Here is a 20,121-nt window from a genome sequence, read left to right as displayed (position 1 = left end):
TCCCTAAATTAATGTAATCAAGCTTGTCTGTCTTTTCCTTCAGTTTGTACGCTTTAGTTTTACTCAAGGAATCCTTTCATATCCATAGTCATAAAGATGATAATCTTATATTTTTTTCTAAAATGTGTGAATTTTTATTTTTACATTTGGATTTTCAGGGAGCATAGAGTTGATACTTCTGTTTGTCATTAGGTAAGAACCTAATTTTATTTTCAAAATGAAAATCGAGCTATTACAATCATTTATTGTACAATTTGTTGTTCTCTACTGGTTTCTAATTCCACCTTTGTCTTACGTCAAGTTTCCATATATGCATGGGTCTATTTCTGACGATATTTTCCATCCTGTTGATCTTTTTCAATCTATTGTTGCATCAGTACTTACAATGGTTTTACTCATTGTAGCTTTATAACAAGCCTTAATATCTGTTAGTCATGTAACCATACTTTGTTGTTCTTCAGTCATTCTTCTCACTTTGTTTTCCACTTGAATTTTAGATCACTTTGTCAAATTCTGTGAAAAATCTTATTGGGATTTAGTGAGAATTTCATTGCAGTTACTGATGAATGAGGAGGATTGAGGATACTTAATTTTCTCGTCTGTAAACAAAAATCTACTTCCAGTGAGAAGCCAATTAGAAGAATATACGTATGATTTCTTAATGGATACTTGTATTAGTCTTATACATGAAGCATTAAGAATTCACTAGAATTTATCTAGGTTTGGGGTTTTGTTGACTTAACTGCAACAGGATGTCCACCTTTAATTTTCTAATTGAGTTATTTCTTATCAGGTTATTTTATTTAGTTACTGCTTCATTTCTTTGTTATTTCTTTTCTCTTTTAGGAACTCCTGTTGTATTTTGGGTAGAGAATTACTGAAGTTATGGTAGACTTTCTAAAGTTTATATTCTACCTTCATTTATTCTGTGGTTTCTAATTTGCTATTCACTGCCTCAAAATGGCTTTCATTTTGATAACCATTTTTAATCCTACTAAATAATTTTTATCTCAGACTATTTGTATCTTTCTCAAAGACAATGTTCATGAATGTTCTTCTCACGGTGCTGGTCTATAGAAAAGGGAGGGCCCATGTTGAAGGAAGGGCAAGTTTCATGGGCCGTTGTTATCTTCATATCTAGCCTCTTTGAATTAGGAGTTTACTGCAAGCCCTCGTGTTTTTCAGTTGTGCAGCACTCTGCCTGGCAGTAGACGAGGTAGAAGAACACAGGATTACTTGTCTTCTTTTGGTGACTTCCTTTTTCCCTTTCCATCAGGACTACATATACGCAAAACGTTTTCTCTTCTGCTTGGCAGTCAGCACCCAGCCATAGTGCTGTTGAATATTTTTCCAAATTTGTGTATCCCGATGGTTATTTCAATGGGAATTTAGCATGAAGGATAAAGTAGAAGGATAGGATATAGTAGATTTGCTTTTTATTTGACTTTTTTATTATTTTTCTTTCAGTTGTTGACTTTGTCTCAGTCATTCCTATTTATTTTTGTAAATTTTGAATGGAGGAGGGGAGAAACCAATGTTGTTACATATTCCATCATTTTCTTAGATGACCTACATATTAAGGGTATCAACATATAGATAATTCAGAGCAATGAAATTTAGAATATCAACAACCTTTTTTCTTTAATGTTTCAATCACTGAGCTGTCATTTATGGTAAATACTTCCTTTTTGTTTCAGAAGTTGGTGTTAAGTGGCATAGTCTTTGGACACCAGCCAACCTTCAGGATAACCTCATTTTTGCCTATATATTGGGAATGCTTTTACTTGATGCTTTCTTGTATGGCCTTGTGACCTGGTATGTAGAAACTGTCTTTCCAGGGCAGTACGGCATGCCCCAACCATGGTACTTTTTTCTTACGGTGAGTTCTAATGCTGCTTATTGGGAAAGCCCACAGTCCTTATGAGCCTATTTCGTAATATTTAGGATCAAATCAAAAGGTCAGGTGCAGAATCATTTTCATCTGGATACCAACTGTAAAGAAATGCTAGCCCTGTTCTTGATACTCCTTAAAGTCTTCCACATGTGCAAATGCACAGTATCCCTGGATAAGACTGAAACCCCATACATTAAAAATTATGAGTAATACAACCCTTCTTCAGCCAAGTGGTACATAGTGGATTAGATCAGAGAATAAAGAAACCTAAAATATCTGCACATGTTGTTCCCAGCTAAACTAATGTGTGATGGTTTCTTAGATCTTAGTGAGAAGAGGGTTAGGTATTTCCTATGTCTGTTCTCAATCACTTGCTTCTTTTCAGTTGTTAGACCAGTGTGCTTAACACTGGAGAACATCTGTATTTTGCCCTCCTGCTCCCTTACCATTACTGGATAAGTGTGGACAAAGAAGATATCCTGACCAAGTGTGAGAAAATGCACTGGCTGCAGCCTCATTCTAGAGTAATTCCATTTGTTCCTATTTATTAACCATAGCACTTTAAAAAGAGTTTTTGCTTCTAAATCCTGGAGATTCAAATCATATATCAATTTGCTACAAAATGTAATCCCTGAAAGGATGCTACAACTTTCTCCATCTCACAAAATAAACCAAGCTGAAGTGTTTTCAAGTTCGTTTAGTGCCTCATTTAGTACATTTACAGTGTACATGCACACACCTAATTCCAAAATATTTTTATCACCCCAAAATAAATTCCTGTATCCACTAAGAAATCACATCATATTTTTCCCTACCCCAAGCCCCTAACAACCACTAATCAGCTTTCTTTTTATATGGATTAATCTGGATGTTTCATATAATCTGGATATTTCATATAAATGTGATATGTAGCATTGACTGATTTTTATATATTGAACAACCACTGCATTCCTGGGATAAATCCCACTTGGTCATGATGTATAATCCTTTTGATACTGGATTCAGTATGCTAGCATTTGGTTGAAGATTTTTGCGTCTGTATTTGTAGGGGATATTGATCTGTAGTTTCTTTCCTCAGGATATCTTTGTCTGGCTTTAGTGTCGGTAATATTGAGCTCATAGAATGGTTTAGGAAATGTTTCCTCCTCTTACAATGTTTGGAAGGCTTGGAGAAGGATTGTTGTTAATCTTGTTTCAATGTTGGGTAGAATTCACCAGTGAAGCCATCCGGTCTTGTACTTTTCTTTGTAGGGAGGCTTTGGTCACTGATTCATTTGCTTTGCTTTCCTTGTTGTAGGTCTGTTCACATGGAGTGCTTCATTTCCTAATGCTCATTTTGGTAATTATATTTGGTTTTCTTTGTAGCGCTCATACTGGTTTGGCCAATCAAGCATTAGTAAGGGAGAAGAAGACGTGAAAAGCTGTGGGAGAACTCAAAGCAAATATTTTGAGGCTGAACCTGCTACAGTGGTGGCAGATATCCAGATTGAACATTTGTACAAGGTACTGTTTCAAAGAGAGAGCCCTTTATCAGTGCCTGGCCAGTGGGCAGGCGGGTGGGTGGGGACCATGGAAAGGGCAGATGGCACATGTGGAGGAGCCGGCTAGTAGGGTCCATGTGTGGGCCAGACACTGGGTCCACAGGCAGGGAGTCCTGGTGTCAGAGTCTGCAGGTGATTGGGCCTGGTACCAGGGTCCACAGGTGAGCTGGTTACTCCACTTTGCTTTTAGTTCATGTTTGCCTGCTTTATTTTCCCCATTCTTTTACTGTTAACCTATTTGTGTCTTTACAATTGCAGGACAGTTTATATATATATATATACATATAGTTAGTTTATACTCTTTATTCAGTCTGACGACTGCTGCTTTTCATTGAGGTGTTCAAGCCATTCACAGTTAATGTGATCATTGATATTATTGGTACAGTTTATATTATTCATCCCATATTTGATTTCTAGCTCTACCATATATTCTTTGTTTTCCTTCTCCTCTTGTTCTGCCTTCTCTTGGATTAATTTATTATTTTTCTGAGATTTCACTTCATCTCCCTTTTTTTGGTATTAACTATAACTTTCTGTTTTGATATTTTAATGGTTTCTCTTCAATACGTTGTACGACTTTAACTTATTACAGTCTGCATTCAAATGGTATTATAGCCTTTCACATATAGGATAGGAACCTTGGATCAGTTTTGCTTTTATTTGTACACTCAGAGCCTTCATGCTGCTGTTGTCATGCATTTTACTTACACGTACGTTATGGAACCTGCAATATAGTCTTATCATTGTGCTTAACTTTTCAGTTATATTTTCAGGAAGTTGCAAAGAATGTGATGTACAACTGCCGATACAGTTAATAATCCTGGTGTTCTCCAGTCCTTTGTTCTTATCTAGATTTCCATCTGGAATCATTTCCCTTCTGCCTGATAGACTAGCTTTGACCTTTCTTTTAGTGTAGGTCTGCTAGTGATTAGTTCTTTCAGAGGTTTTCTGTGTCTGAAATAGTCTTTATTTTAGCTTCACTTTTGAAAGATGCTGTCACTGGATATAGAATGTTAGGTTAAAGATGTTGCCCCACTGTCTATTCACATGCGTTGTTGCCAGTGAAATATCTGCTTTTGTGTGGTTTTTTTTTCTTGCATAGTTCTCTTTTTCTGGCACCTTTCAAGGAGTTTACTTTTTCCCCTATCTTCCTTTACCAAGGCTTCATTAAAGCAGGGACTATATGTGACTTACTTCTAGATATAACTCTAGCGCATAGCACAATACCTGATACACCATAGGCATTCAATAAATAGTTTTTGAATGGAGAGTGATCACCCCTGGCCTAAATGTATTAACTGGACGTGGTGATTTATTGCATACAGTAGTTAATAGCAATGGAGACATGTAGGGTCATACTCGGGTTTCTCGTTTGTATGTTTAGGTGAATTTAGGGGCCGTTCACTGATCCAGGGAGTACAGTTGAGGACTGTATATTTTCAGAGCGTGGTAATGAGCAGAGTTTTAGACATACTGAATTTGAGATATTTGTAAATATTTAAACTTATGTTTCTGGTACGCGTTGGGAGATGTAGAGCTATAGCTTTGGAGAGAGAGAATGACTGGAACAGATTGTAGTACAGTCAGCAACTATACGGTAATTGGATTCATAGGAGAAAATTAGATTCCCTAGGGCAGTCCTTTTCAACTGGAAATGATTATGTCCCCCCAGAAAGAAAAGACATTTGACAATCTAGAAATACTTTGGTTGTCACCCCCTAGGCTGAGGGAGGTGAGGAGAGGAGTCTGCTGGCGTCTACAGGGTAGAAACCAGGGAAGCTGCTAACCACCCTGCAAGGCACAGGAAGGCCCCTCCAGAACAAAGAATCCTTTATTCAGAGTGTCAGCAGCGCTGCTGTGAGGGAGAAGCCCAGGCCTGCAGAGACCTTGCAGACATGCTCTCCTGGTGATTGCTGGTTAATTTGGCAGCACCAGCACGTCTTTCTAAGGTTTCTCCTGCATTGCAAAAGGGAGCCCAAGAACTGCCTTCCCCAAAATGTCCTTCTCTGTTTGCTTTCTATTATAGTTAGGATTTGCCAGTGAGAGGCACCTACACACAGACACCTACAGACAGGCAGGTTTTAGATCCACCTAGGTGAGTGCTTGGGAATAACAGGCTTTCTCATTTCAGACTGAAATATTGGGAATTTTCAAGAGACACGTTAGTAGGGTTTTCAAACATATTCTGTAAACGACCAGGTAAATATTTTAGGTTCCATGGACCTCACACAATCTCTGGCGCATATTCTTTTCTATTATATTTTAACAAGCCTTTAAAAGTGTGGAAACCATTCTTAGCTCATTGGCTGTACAAAAACAGATAATGGGCCATATTTGAGTTTGACATCTCCTGCTTAGAATCCCAAAAAATGTCTAGCATGCTCTTGTGAATCATCAAACTTCTGGCTGAAATCATGGCATCAACTTTTGTGATCGTTGGTGGCAGCTTCTGTGAGCTTCCCTAGCGCTTGCTACAGTGGAGTTAGCCCATAGCTACTATATTACACTCTTCATACATAGACTATAGGGAGGTCTCCATTTTCATTACCAACTATACGTATATATACCACTGTGCCTTCACACTTATTTTGACTAATATACAAACTCCGTGCAGCTGAAAATGCTGTTCCTTGTTCAAAACAACACATTTTTTACAACGAGTCTGATGATTAATGTTGTTTCTTCTAAGGATAGAGGATATGAGTGTCTTTAAATAACTGATAGTGACAGATATCAAGTTATTGTTTCTTTCATCCCACAGGAATTTGGCAACAAAGTAGCAGTAAACAACATGTCTATGAATTTATATAAGGGGCAGATCACTGTTCTTCTAGGAGAAAATGGAGCAGGAAAAACCACAACCTTGTCTATTCTCACAGGTACGTATTCAGCTCTGTCCAGAGCAGAAGTCAGTTTCCTTCTAAGGTTGTAAATCAGTCAACAACTTGTGGTGTTGAATGTGTTGTTATTTCAGTGTTGGTGTCATTAAGTTTCAGTTATTCACAACCAAGGTGCTTTATGTAAAGTGATAAATTCATTCATTTATTCAATGAACAATTTTATGTGCGAATTCTTTTTATAGGAACTGATAATACAGTGGTGGTTACAAGGTTGTTACACTCAATTTTATACTCTGGTGGAGATACAGACAAGAAACTTGAAACTTAAACCATTAAGTAAGAAAGGAGATACGATATGTAGGATGCGATTCACTCAATAAAATGACACCTAACGTGTTTTGAGGATGAGAAATACGGAAGTGACATCAAATCTGGGGCAAATCAAAAGGCTATAAAGAGAAGGAAAGAAGAGTATTATTATAAGTAAAGACCAGAAGGCTCGAAAGCAGACATCTGTATCACCAGATCAGATTAGGAATTTCATGGCAAAGGATAAAGCTGGGTGAATAATCGAAAAGTCAGGTCATGAAAGGTTTTGGGGAAGCCATGCTATGAAGTTTACAATGTATGCTGAGAGCAATGAGAAGCCATGGAAGAATATTTCATGAAGCTTTATACTTTGGAAACATTGCCTTCACCAGGAAGGAAGAATGGATAAGGAATGCTAGGGACCATTAGGATAGTGAATCCCGTGTGCTGTGTTAGGTCAGTGTAAGTCCTAGAGGCTGGGGCAGGGCTGAGCCTAGTAGTTGAGACAAAATAGCCTCTCCTTTGATACAAAATCGATGGCAAAACTAAGTCAGGAGGGGAAGACGATACCCACATTCTCTATTTTATATGCTTGAACTGACTCCCTCTAAATATCAGTTAAAACTTGTCTTAAAAGAATGACTTTTTAGTTAACGTCACAGAGTTGATTTGAATTTTTCCTTCATGATGATATGTGCAAAATATATGTAGTTGATAACGCTTTACATAAGTTGTCTTAGAACACACTCTGTGCTTTACGTGTGATCTCAGAACGCATATTCTGCCCTTTCCCATCTGCGTATGCTCATGCGTTTTCTCTCATTGGAAATGCCTAAAGTCAGCTCTCCACCTATTGAAATCCTATTCATACACCAACATGCCGCTCACACGCAACCATCCAGAACAGAGGAGGTAGCTCCAAATTCCAGTTCTTCACAGATAAAATTGGTAAACAAGCATGCAAATGTCAGAACCAATTTTGTCAGAACTCTGTAAACAGGCAAAGACTTAACAGCAATGAAGTAATGCTAAATGAAGAAAAAGGCAACTTAGAAACAGTAGGAGGTGAGGGCAACATCAGCAACGTGATGGACTTGGAAGCTCCAGGCCCTCATCGCTGCAGAGACACTGAGTTAACTACAACATACAAACAAAAATACCTTTTCTAAGAACTCTAGTAGCCAGTTTGGAAGCCGCAGCATGCAGATGAATGCATAGCCAATACCAAAATGGGTAGGAAGTTTGGGGTATTTTCTCACCTCATCCTCCCCCCCAATCGCATGGCATGATCAGGAAGAAACTTCCCAGTTCAAAGCTCCACCATTGGAACAGCCACATGCAAAGGAATGAGCTGGACCACTGTCTTTCACCGTTCACTAAAATTAACTCAAAATCGTTCAAAGACATGAATGTAAGATCTAAAACCATAAAACTAGAAGAAAACATAAGCAGTGAGCTCCTTGACATCAGTCTTGACTATGATATTTTTGGATTTGACATCAAAAACAAGGGCAACAAAAGCAAAACTAAACAAGTGGGGCTACATCAAACTAAAAAGTGTCTGTGCCGCAAAGGAAACCATTCACAAGATGAAAAGGAATATACTAAATGGGAGAAAATATTTGCATATCATATATCAGACAAGGTGTTAACATCCAAAACATATTAAGAAAGAATTCATACAACTCAAGAGCAAAAACAAAAATTGATTAAAAAGTGGGCAGAGGATCTGAATAGACATTTCTCCAAAGAAGACGTACAGAGGACCAACAGGTACATGAAAAGGTGCTCAACATCACTAATCATCAGGGAAAGGCAAATCAAAACTGCAATGTGAGATCGTCTCACATGTGTTAGATATACTATCAAAAAATACAAGAGATAAGTATTGGAGAGATTGTGGAGAAAAGAGAACCTTCCTTCACTGTTGGTGGGAATGTAAAGTGTGCAGCCACTATGGAAAACAGTATGGAGGTTCCTGAAAAAACTAAAAATAGAACTACCATCTCCAGCAATTTCACTTCTCAGTATTTATCTGCAGAAAATGAAAACATTAACTTGAAAAGATATCTGCACCCCCATGTTCACTGTAGCATTATTCACAATAGCCAGGACATGGAAGCAACCTAAGTGTCCTTTGATGGATGAATGGATGGGTAAAGAAAATGTGGCATTGATCTTCCTGCCAACCTGGATTGCTCACCTTAGTATTAACCCTGTGTGTGAAAAATCTCTTTCTTAACTCCTTTGCAGCCTCTTTTCACTGCAGTGTAGCCTTTTCCCTAACTCAGTAGTTCTCAAAACCTGGTCCTCTACCAGCAGCATCTTCAGCATCGCCTTGGAATGTGTTAGAAATGCACGTTCTCATCGATGGATGAATGGACAAAGAAGATACGAGGTAGATATATGTGCATATATATATCTATATATCTATATATCTTATATATCTATAGATATATCTATATATCTTATTCAGCCATAAAAAAAGAAGGCAGTCCTGCCATTTACGACAGCATGGATGGACCTTGAGGGTATTGGGCTAAGTAAAATAAGTCTGAGAGAGAAAGACAAATGCCATATGATCTAACATATATGTGGAATCTTTTTTAAAAAATTGAACTCATAGAGAAGAGATTGCTTGTTGCCAGAACCAGGGGATGAGGGCTGGGTTAAATGAGTACAGGGAGTCAAAAGGTATAAATTTCCAGTTATAAATAGTCATGGGGATGTGATGTACAGCATGAAAACTATAGTTAATACTGTATTGTATATTTCAAAGTTGCTAAAAGAGTAAATTTTTAAAGTTCTCATCACAAAAAAAACTATATATGGTGACTGATGTTAACTATACTTATTGTGGTGATCATTTCACAATATGTACAAATATCTAATCATTATGTTGTATGTCTGAAACTAATCTGTTATATGTCAACTATATCTCAATTTAAAAAAGAATACAGAGGGTTCCAAAAAAATGTCTACATATTTTAAGAAAGCAAAATAACTGCATTAAAATTGTAATACTCAATATATACCAATAACAAAAGATGAATACAAGTCATGTGTATACATTTTTTTTTGGACCCCTGGTATATATTAAAATAGAATAAATTATTCATAAGGTTTAAATGGACTTAATGATTTCTTTTTTACATGTTACCAAATAGTTCCCCACAAAATCTGGACTGGTTTTTATTAATATTTAAATTTCTTGAGGACAAAGTATTATATTCCAGATCTTTGTTTTTCATAGCATCTAACAGGATCTAGTATGGTTCACAAATACAGTAACTGGCTGATTGCAATGTGAATATATTGGAATATAGCAAATTTTTAAATTTTTTATCAATATAATCCATACCCATTGCAGCAAATTAGTGTATATATAAGTGGAAAGACAATTAGAAGATAGCTAATCCCACCCCCAGAGTGATCCACAAGGACACGGAATTTGATATGCTAATTAGCAGGCATCACTTTCTCTCCCCAAAGCTCAGCTTCAGACGTGTTTCCTGCTTACTTGTAGGTTGTTGCCCTCCTACCAGAGGGGAGGCCTATATCAACGGATATGCCGTCTCAAAGCACAGAGTCCATGTTCGAAAGCACATGGGCTTCTGCCCTCAGCAGAACTTGCTGTTCGGTGACTTGACGCTGTCAGAGCACCTTTACTTCTACGCGATGGTAAGTCAGACTTGTTTTTTTAATTACACAGTCATTTTAACTTATTTCTTTTGATATACAGAGCTATGACTTTTCACACAATTCACCAGCACTATAATCAAGATGCAGAACAGTTTCATCCCCTGCAGCACCCGCACATGCTGTTTGGAGTCATCCCTCTCCCCGCACCCCACCTTCCCCTGCAACCACCGGTTTACCTTTCATCACTGTCGTTTTGTCCTGTTGAGAATCATATCAATGGAATCGTATAGTATGTAACCTTCAGAGATTAGCTGCTTACACAGACTAAAGCCTTTGAGATCCATCCGTGCTGTTGCGTGAGTGGTAGTGTGTTTCTTTTCATTGCTGAGGAGCATTTCCTGTTTGGATGTTACACAGTATACCAATCAGAGGGCATTCGGGTTTTCTGCAGGCTTAGTGAAGATGATTAAAACTGAATTTCATGTACAACGTTTTGGTGTGTAAGCATAAGTTTTCATTTCTCTCAGCGTTGGATTACTGTATTGTATTATAAGTATTTGTTTAACTGTATCAGAAGCTGCCAGACTGCTCTCCAGAGTGGGGGTATCCCTTTGAACGCCCACCAGCAATGGGTGGGAAGTACAGTTGCCCTGCATTCTTGCCCAAATTTGGTATTGTTAATACTTTTTTAAAATTGTAACCACCCTACTATGTGTGTACGTGTATCTAATCATGGCCTTAAACTGCATTTCACGGACGGCTAATGTTGACCAGCCTTCATGTGCTTATTTGCCATTTTTATACCCTCCTTGATAAAATATTTGTTGAGGCCCTAGTCCATTTTTTAAATTTGGGTTTATTTCTTACAGAATTTTTTAGTTCTTTATCTGTTCTGGATATATGTCCTTTGTTTGATAGGTGCTTGGCAAATATTTTTCCCCAAATTTAGCTTGTCTTCATTTTCTTGACAATGTCTTTTGCAGAGCAAAAGTTTTTAATATTAAAATCCAATTTATCACATTTTTGGTAATGGATCCTGCCTTTGCTGTCTTTTCTAGAACTATCCTCAGGACATGAGGATAGTCTGTATTTTCTTTTAAATTTTTGTAATTTCACTTGTGACATTTAGATTTATGATCCAGTTTTAGTCTGTGAATAAAGGTGTAAAATTTAGTTCTAGGTTCGTTTTCTTGCATATAGATGACCAATTGTTTTAATACCTTATGTTGAAAACACTATTCTTTCATCTTTGAATTGCACATTTGTCAAAGATCAAGGATGATTATTATTATTATAGCTGCTTAGCCCTTTCAGGTAAGTGTTTTAAACTATTTTTTGTGTATCTACAAAAGTTCTGCTGTGATTTTGATTGGTATTACTTTAAATCTACATATTACTTTGGAGAGAATTAGCAGTGTTACTATGCTGGGACTTTAAATCCTTGAACACAGTATCTTTCTCCCTTAATTTAGGTCTTTGATTTCCTGTATCACCATTTTCAGTTTTCAGCATACAGATCCAGTATTTATTTCATTTATTTTGTTAGTTATTGAGTTATTTATTGAGTTCTTCATTGAGTTATTTATATTTGTGTGTGTGTGTGTCATTATTTGGAGCTTTAAATTTTTTATTTCCAGTTGTTTGTTGCTTATACATAGAAAAATGATTATCTATGTATTGACCTATTATTCTCTGACCTTGCTAAGCTCATTTGTTAGCTTTGGAAGGGTTTTTCTTTTTAGATTCCTTGATTTTATTATTTTTAAAAAAATTAAGGGTGCATACTCTCTTTTTTGAAGGTTTTTATTAAAATATAGCTAACATACGATATTACATTAGTTTTAGGGGTACACCATAGTTATTCAACATTTATATACCTAAGGCAGTGATCCCCATGATAAGTCCAGCAACCATCTGACACCGCACCACGTTATCACAATATTACTGACTATATTCCCTTTGCTGTACATTACATCCCGCTGACTTACTTGTTTTATACCTGGATATTTGAACCCCTTATTCCCCTTCACCTCCCCCTCCCTTTTTTAATTTTTCAATTACAGTTGCACAGCATAGTGGTTAGACATTTATATAATGTAAGTAATGATCTCCCCAACTAGCCTAGTACCCACCTGGCACCATACATAGTTATAATTGACTCTATTCCCTGTGCTGTGCTTTACATCCCCATGACTATTTTGTAACTACCAACTTGTATGTCTTAATCTCTTCACCTTTTCACTCTGGCCCCCCCTACCCCCTCCCATCTATCACCCTGATAAATCTAGTACCTGTCTGACACTATACATAGTTATTACAATATTATTGACTGTATTCCTTATGCTACACCCTACATCCCCATGACTCCTTTGTTCCAACCAACTTGTACGTCTTAATCCCATCCCCTTTTTTTACCCATCCCCCCAACTCCCTCGCCATTTGGCAGTCATCAAAATGTTCTCTGTATCTATGAGTTTGTTTCTGTTTTGTTTGTTTATGTATTTTGTTCTTTAGAGTCCACTTATAAGTGAAATCATACAAGATTTGTCTTTCTCTGTCTCACTACACTCAGCACAACACACTCTGGGTCCATCCATGTTGTTGCAGAAGGCAGGATTTCATTCTCTTTTATGGCTGAGTAATATTCCACTGTGTGTGCCACCTCTTCTTTATCCATTCATCCATTCAGGGACACCCGAGTTGCCTTCATATCTTGGCTATTGTAAATAATGCTGCAATGAACATATGGATGTACATGTCCCTTTGAAATAGTGTTTTGGATTTCTTTGGTAAATAAGAAGTGTGATTAATGGGTCCTCCCTGGTCGCTTTCATAGCCTTTGTTTTAAAGTTTATTTTGTCTGGCATAAGTATTTCTACCCTAGCTATTTTTTTTTTTTTCATAAAATATCTTTTCCTATCCCTTTACTCTCAGTCTGTGTGTGTCTTTTGATCTGAAGTGAGTCTGTTGTAGGCAGTATATGTAAGGGTTTTGTTTTCTTATCCATTCAACCACCCTCTGTCTTTTGATTAGAGCATTTCATCCATTTACATTGAAAGTAATTGTTGATAGATATGTAGCTATTGCCATTTTACTATTCATAATTTTGATCTTTTTTTTTTCCATCTTAAAGAAGTCCCTCTAACATTTATTGTAATATTGGTTTGGTGGTGATGACCTCCTTTAGCTTTTTCTTATCTGGGAAGCTCTTTATCTGTCATTTGATTCCAAATGATAGCTTTGCTGGGTAGAGTAATCTTGGTTGTAGTAATCTTACTTTTCATTGCTGTCAATATTCCCTGCCAATCCCTTCTGGCCCGCAAAGTTTCTGTTTAGAAATCAGCTGAGAGTCTTATGAGAGCTCCTTTGTAGGTAACTAACTGCTTTTCTTTTGCTGCTTTTAAGATTCTCTCTTTGTCTTTAACTTTTGGCATTTTAATTATGATGTGTCTTGGTGTGGGCCTTTTTAATCCTGGGCTTGAATATCCACTTCCTTTGCCAGGTTAGGGAAGTTTTCCATCATTATTTCTTCAAATAGGTTTTCAATTCCTTACTCTCTCTCTTCTCTTTCTGGTATCCCTCTGATGCGAATTTTGGTATGCTTGAAGTTTTCCCTGAGGTCCCTTAAACTGTCCTCATTATTTTAGATTCTTTTTTCTGTTCTGATTGGGTGTTTTCTGCTGCCTTATTTTCTAAATCAGTGATTGGATCCTCTGCTTCATCTAATCTACTATTGAATCCCTCTAATGTATTCTTCATTTCAACTACTGTATTCTTTATTTTTGACTGTTATTTTTAATGTTTTTTTCCTCCATTTTTATGTTTCCTATTTGTTGAAGTTTTCCCTGAGATCATTGAGCACCCTTATAACCAGTGTTTTGAACTCTGCATCTAGTAGATTACTTGTCTCCATTTTGTTTAGTTAGAGCTTTGTTCTGTTCTTTCATTTGGGACTTGTTTCTTTGTGTCCCCATTTTGGCCCCCTCCCTGTGTTTGTTTCTATGTAGGGTTGCTATGTCTCCTGGTCTTAGTAGATTGGCCTTATGTAGTAGGTGTGCTGTAGGGCCCAGTGGCGCAGTCTCCCTGATCGCCTGAGCCAGGTACCACAGGTGTGTACCACTGTGAGTTGCGTGTGTTCTCCTATTGTAGTTGGTTGCTGTTTGCATGTCAGTAGGAGGGATTGGCCCTCGGGCTGATTGGTTGTGAGGACTGGTCGTGACTACAGTGGAGAGCTGCTGTGCAGGGGATGACCCTACAGAGCAGGATTCGCCCTAGCAGGGCTCTGGTGGCTGCCCAGTGTGCCCTTTAGGTGTGTTGTCCACTGAGGCAGTTGGGTTATGCTCCGGCTTGGTCTGAAACCGGCCACCAGGAGTGCCAGCCCCAGGGCCGCTTGGGAGGGTCCTTGTGGCAGGCCAAGTTCAGCTGCAACCTGTGCCCTGCCCAAGGCCACCTGGTAGGAGCCACAAAGCAATCCATAGAATGCCATTACTCACACTGGGCTTGGATGTGCCTGAGAGAGGCCAAGCTGTGAACTGAGGCCGGCTGCCACTAGTACTGGGCTTGGAGCTGCTTGGCAAGAGGAACAGGCGCGGCGAAGCCACCCAGATGCTGCTTGTTTACTGCCAGCGAGGACGTCTGCACGGGCTGTTTAAGAGGAGCGCCTGGGACCCCAGCAGCTCTGCATCTCACTCAGCCACAATCTCTGCTGGTTTTCACAGCCTGAAGTTGTAGGGACTTCTTTCCCCTGCACTGGAACCCTGGGCTGCGGAGCCTGGTGTCAGGCTAGGACCCTTCGCTCCTCCAGGGGGACCTCCGCAGCCAAGATAATCCCCCCTGATTTTTAACTGCCACTCGTGGCTGTGGGACCCGCCAGTTCTCCGTCTCTGCCCCTCCTGGTAGTCTCGAGGTGGCTTCTTCTGTATGTCCGTAGTTGTAAGACTTGTGTCCAGCTAGACATTAGGTGCTTCTCAATAATGGTTGTTCTGTGGTTTCCTTGTGATTTTGATGTGGTCCTGAGAGGAGGCAAGCACAGCTTTACCTGCTCTGCCAACTTGACCAGAAATCTCAAATTTCTGAAAAAGCTGGAAAAAGAGAAATTCAATTTATTTTATAGTTATAGGAGTATTCAGGTTATTTATTTTATAGGGTGAGCTAAGGTACTTTGTGATTTTTGAAGAATTGCTCTATTTCATCTAAGTTGATGGCTATATATATATAGAGCCATTTATAGTATTCCTTATCTTTTTAATGTCTGTAGAGTCTATAATAATACTCTCTTCTTCCTCATATCGGTAAGTTGTATTTCTCTTTGTCGCTGTCATTATTGCTTGAAGTTTATCAATTTTCATGATCTTTTCAAAGAACCAGCTTTTAGTTTCATTGATTTTTCTCTATTACATTTTGGGTTTTTTATTTCATTTGTTCATGCTTATACATGTATTATATTTTTTCATCTACTTCATTTAGGTTTCTTTTTCTCTTTTTCTTATTTGTTAAGGTCAGAGATTAGATAATTGATTTGAAGCATTTCTGCTTTCTAATGTAAGCATTTATTGCTATGATTTTTTTTCTCTAAGCCCTCCTGTAGCTGTACACCACAAATTTTGATATCTGTTATATTTTCATTTTTATTAAACTTAAAATATATTTTATATTCCTTCAGACTTCTTTTGTGACTCATAGATCATTTACAAGTATGTTTTTAAATGTCCAAATTATAGAAAGTTGTCCTGTGGGGTTTTTTTTTCTGTGATTTTTAGTTTAATTCTGTTTTGGTCAGAGATCATACTTCGTGTGATTTCAAATGTTTTAAAATTGCTAAGGTTTAATCACCCAAGATTATGGTGTATCTTGATGACTGATAAGCACTTGGGAAGAATATGTTTTCTGCTGTTTCGTTGGAATTTTCTATAAACATTAGTTAGATTCAGTAACTTGATGTTGTTTTTTAATTCTGTGTATTTGCTAGTTTCTGTCTACTGGTTCTCTTACTGAGTAAGGAGTATTGAAATTTCGTATAGTCGTATATTTTTCTATTCTATTTCCAGTTCTGTTTATTTTTGTTTACTGTGTTCTGTTGTTAGGTGTATGCACATTTAGAATTGTTATGTCTTTTTTGAAACAATTCTCTTATCAATATGTAATGTCCCTCTTTTGTCTCTGGTAATTCTCTTTGCTCTGAAATCAACTTTCTCTGCTATTGATACAACCATTGCAGCTCTCTTTTGATTTCTGTTTGCATGATATATCTTCTTCAAACACTTCACTTTAAACCTACCTATATCATTAAATTTTAAATGAGTTTTTATAGACATTGTATCGTTGGGTCATGTTTTTTTATACAGCCTGATAGCTTCTGTCTTTTAATTGATGTGTTTAGATTATTTTTAACGTAATTATTTATATGTTTAGATTTAAATGCATCATTTTATTATTTGTTTTCTGTTCTCACTTTTTTTTTTCCTGTTTCCTCTTTCCAGTCTTCTTTTGGGTTATTTGAACATTTTTTTAGTATTCTATTTTAATTTGTCTTTTGTAATTTTTGCTATATCTCTTGTGTACATTTTTATTGGTTGCTTTAGGGATTATAAAATACAGGCTTAGTTTTCCAAAGTTACTTGGAATAAATATTTTTCAACTTCATTTGGAACGTAGAGACCTTACCACATTGTAGGTTCCCTCTCCTCCCTGTATGCTATAGTTGTTATACATTACACCTACATATATCGAAAACATCATCAGACAGTATTATGTGTTTTGCATAAAACCATCGAGCATGTTTGAAGGACCATAAGCAAGTGATAGTTATTATGTTTACCATTTCTCTTGTACTTTTATCATTCACGTTTCCTGTATCATTTCTCTTCTGTTTGAGAAACAATCTCTATCAGTTCATTTATATCAGTGCTCTCAGCTACAGAGTCACTTAGTTCTCCTTCACCTGAAAGTATCACCAGCATTCCTCAGTGATGTTTTTTGCTTGATATAGAAATCTGGTTTAATGTTTTGTTTTGTTTTCCTTCAGCACTTAAAAATGTTTTTCTACTTTCTGGACACCATGGTTTATAATGAAGAAATCCAAAGTCATCTAAAGCCATGTAGTTAATTCGTCATTTTTCTCTGGGTTCTCTCAACATTTTTTCTTTGTCTTTACATTTCAGCAATTTGGTTATGATCATCTTGTGTAGATTTCTTTGAGGTTATCTGGATCAGGTTCAGTCAGCTTCTTCAATTTGTAGGTTTGTGTCTTTTGCCAAACCTGGGACATTTTCCAGCATTATTTCTTCAAATACTATTTCAGCCATATACTCTTTCTTCTTTCCTTCTGGAACTTTAATGACATAAATGTTAAATTAGACATTTTGTTGTTGTCCTAAGAGTCCCTTGGGCTTTGTTCATTTTTCTTTAATCTTTTTTTTTTTCTGTTGTTCAGATTGGATAATTTTATTGATCTATCTTTAAATTATTTACTGACTCTTTTCCTCCATCATTCCTATTCTACTATTGAGTACATCAAATTAGCTTTTTATTTTGGTTATTGATTTTTTTTTTTTTTTTAGTTCTGAAATTTCCCATTAGTTTCTTTTTTATATCTTCTGTATTTTTGGTGATACTTTCTGTGTGAATTCCAACATCTGTGCCGTCCTATCATTGATGTCTATTGATTGTCTTTTCCTATGTGAGATGAGATTTTTGTTACTCTTCGTGTGCCAAGTGATTTTGGTCTTTATCCTGGATGTTTTCAGCAATACCTCATGAGACTCTCCATCTTGTTAATGTCTTATCTGTGGGCTGTGGTTCCCATGTCAATTTCAAAGTCTTTGCAGTGCTGTTTACGCTCAGTCCCTCCTGTGTATGTAGTACCCATTGGTCAGCTCATACCTGGGTAGAGGTTTACTCATTAGCATAATTGTTAAAGTTTGGTGTTCTAATTAGGATTATACCCATGTATGCAAATGATGGGGTAAACACATGCGTTCATAAACAACTTGATGGTATCTCTTTCCTGCTCGTCTCTCCTGTTATCTCACCAATACGTTCTCGTTCCCCAGGATTCCTTTCTCAGTCTTCCAGCCAAATATCACCCACTTTCATGATTATGCCACATCCAAGTGGCAGGAAGACAGAAAGTAAAGGTAAAAAGAAACTGGGTTTGGCCCTGCCCTCTTGGAGCCATGGTGCCACTGAACTGAAAAGGTTCACCTTCCTCAGAGTTCTGGCTCATAGAGGATTCCCATTCTTTTCTACTCTCGCTACCGTCCCTCCCACAAGACTTCCCATGGGCGGGCCACAAGAGAACAGGAAGAAAAGTGGAATTGCCCGTCCCTCCCACACTGTCTCAGAGCTTTAGGAGTTGTCCACTCCTCAAGCCAGAAACAGAGGGTTTCCCCTTCATCTCATTCTGTGTGCACTGCAGTGCTCTCACAGACTGGATGACTTTGAGTTCCGGCTACGGGGCACAGAAGGGGGGAAAGTGGTAAACTAACACTGGCTCAGTGGTGTTTCAAGTTCCGGTGTTCTTCCTGACCCACCTGCTGATGTTTGCCTTTGATAGTTCTCCAGGTTTAGTAAGTGAGTTGAGGGAGCGATAAAGGGGTGTGTTCATCCCACCTCGGAGCAGAGGTGTATTTCTTTTCTGCCTTCATGCAGGAGTCTCAGGTGTCTTCATAAATTCTAAACATTCTTTTTTAGGAACTCTCCTTTAGACATAAAGGGAGGCAACGAGAAAAGACTGTGCAGCTGATGGAAGAAAAGAGCTGATGTAAAATTTTTTAAGGATGTAATTGCAAGAAACTTCATTTATCTTTAGATTTATAAGAAGTAATGACATAAGAACTTTCTGAGCATAAAGTTGCATGCGTCATGTCAATTCTGGCTCCTCTTTCTAGGTAAGAGGGAAATGTCGAAAGATGTGCCCTGTGGAAATTGACCATATGCTGTTTACTTTTAACCTGCAAGAAAAGCGTGATACATTTTCAGAGTTACTGACTGGAGGAATGAAGCGCAAACTCTCCCTCATGATAGCGCTTATAGGAGGCGCCAAGGTATTAAAGGAGAGAGAGAGACAGAGACAGAGAAGAACAAGATGGAGTGGGGGGGCGGGGGAGCACTCACACACGAAAAGTGGGTTCCCGCCAGCTGGTCTAGAAAACCCAGCTGACAAAAACCTGGGAGTGGGTATGAATCTTAAAGGATGTTTCCATTGGTGATCAGAGGGCATTTGCATTATTGGCTCAGCTGTTACATGGTTTGAGATTGTTTTTTTCCTAGAATTTATTTTTAGTCTAGATTTTGTATCTTAGCTTAAATGTGTTCCCCTCAAATAGTGAAGTATCCCACAAATAGTCTGGCACCAATGATCAGTGATCATGGAATTGTTCTTCTGGTCTTCAGGTGGTGATACTTGACGAGCCAACAGCTGGCATGGACCCTGTCTCAAGGAGAGCCACCTGGAGTCTCCTTCAGGAGTTTAAACAGGATCGTACCATCTTGCTGACCACCCACTACATGGACGAAGCTGACATCCTGGGTGACCGCATAGCCATCATGGTGAAGGGAGCCCTGTGGTGCTGTGGCTCTTCAGTCTTCCTGAAACAAATATACGGTCTCTCTCCCTTTGATCATTCTCTCCCTATTGATGCCATAATCATCTTCTTCTAACATGATTTTCTATTTTGTCTATTATCCAAAGCTTCAATGACTCCCTCTGTTCTATTAATTAGGTTTCAAGTATTCTGATTGGTTTTAAGACCCTTTGCAATCTGGATATTCCGTATCTATACTTATCAGTTCTCCACGGCATACCTTCAGATTCAGGAAATACTTAATATCAACCTACAAAGACCATGGTTATTTCTCCCGTTTTGCACCTACTGACAGTTTTCTTTGTCCCTGA

The 20,121-nt window shown here is 37.9% G+C and overlaps 1 protein-coding gene across 15 annotated transcripts in view; it reads left to right on the top strand.

Moving 5' to 3' along the window:
* LOC109458211 (phospholipid-transporting ATPase ABCA3-like) overlaps window positions 1-20,121 on the top strand; it is a 73,292-nt gene that overhangs the window by 20,881 nt on the left and 32,290 nt on the right. For 14 of the 15 annotated variants that reach the window (XR_016022502.1, XR_016022503.1, XM_088801174.1 and 11 more), the window contains 6 exons: window positions 1,698-1,879; window positions 3,260-3,397; window positions 6,197-6,314; window positions 10,111-10,265; window positions 19,115-19,270; window positions 19,620-19,830. Coding sequence is in view for 13 of the 15 variants with exons in the window: in XM_088801174.1 (XP_088657300.1) it covers window positions 1,698-1,879; window positions 3,260-3,397; window positions 6,197-6,314; window positions 10,111-10,265; window positions 19,115-19,270; window positions 19,620-19,830 (960 nt within the window). In the remaining 2 variants the exon portion in view is untranslated. The remainder of the gene's footprint in view (window positions 1-1,697; window positions 1,880-3,259; window positions 3,398-6,196; window positions 6,315-10,110; window positions 10,266-19,114; window positions 19,271-19,619; window positions 19,831-20,121) is intronic. The other variant, XM_088801175.1, reaches the window with a different exon arrangement.

The sequence above is a fragment of the Rhinolophus sinicus genome, chromosome 10 (assembly GCF_057876585.1).
Source record: "Rhinolophus sinicus isolate RSI-liver-muscle chromosome 10, RSI-T2T, whole genome shotgun sequence".
In the NCBI taxonomy this organism is placed as follows: domain Eukaryota; kingdom Metazoa; phylum Chordata; class Mammalia; order Chiroptera; family Rhinolophidae; genus Rhinolophus; species Rhinolophus sinicus.
Note: the sequence above shows the minus strand (reverse complement) of the source record. Positions and strands in the feature narration are given on the sequence as shown.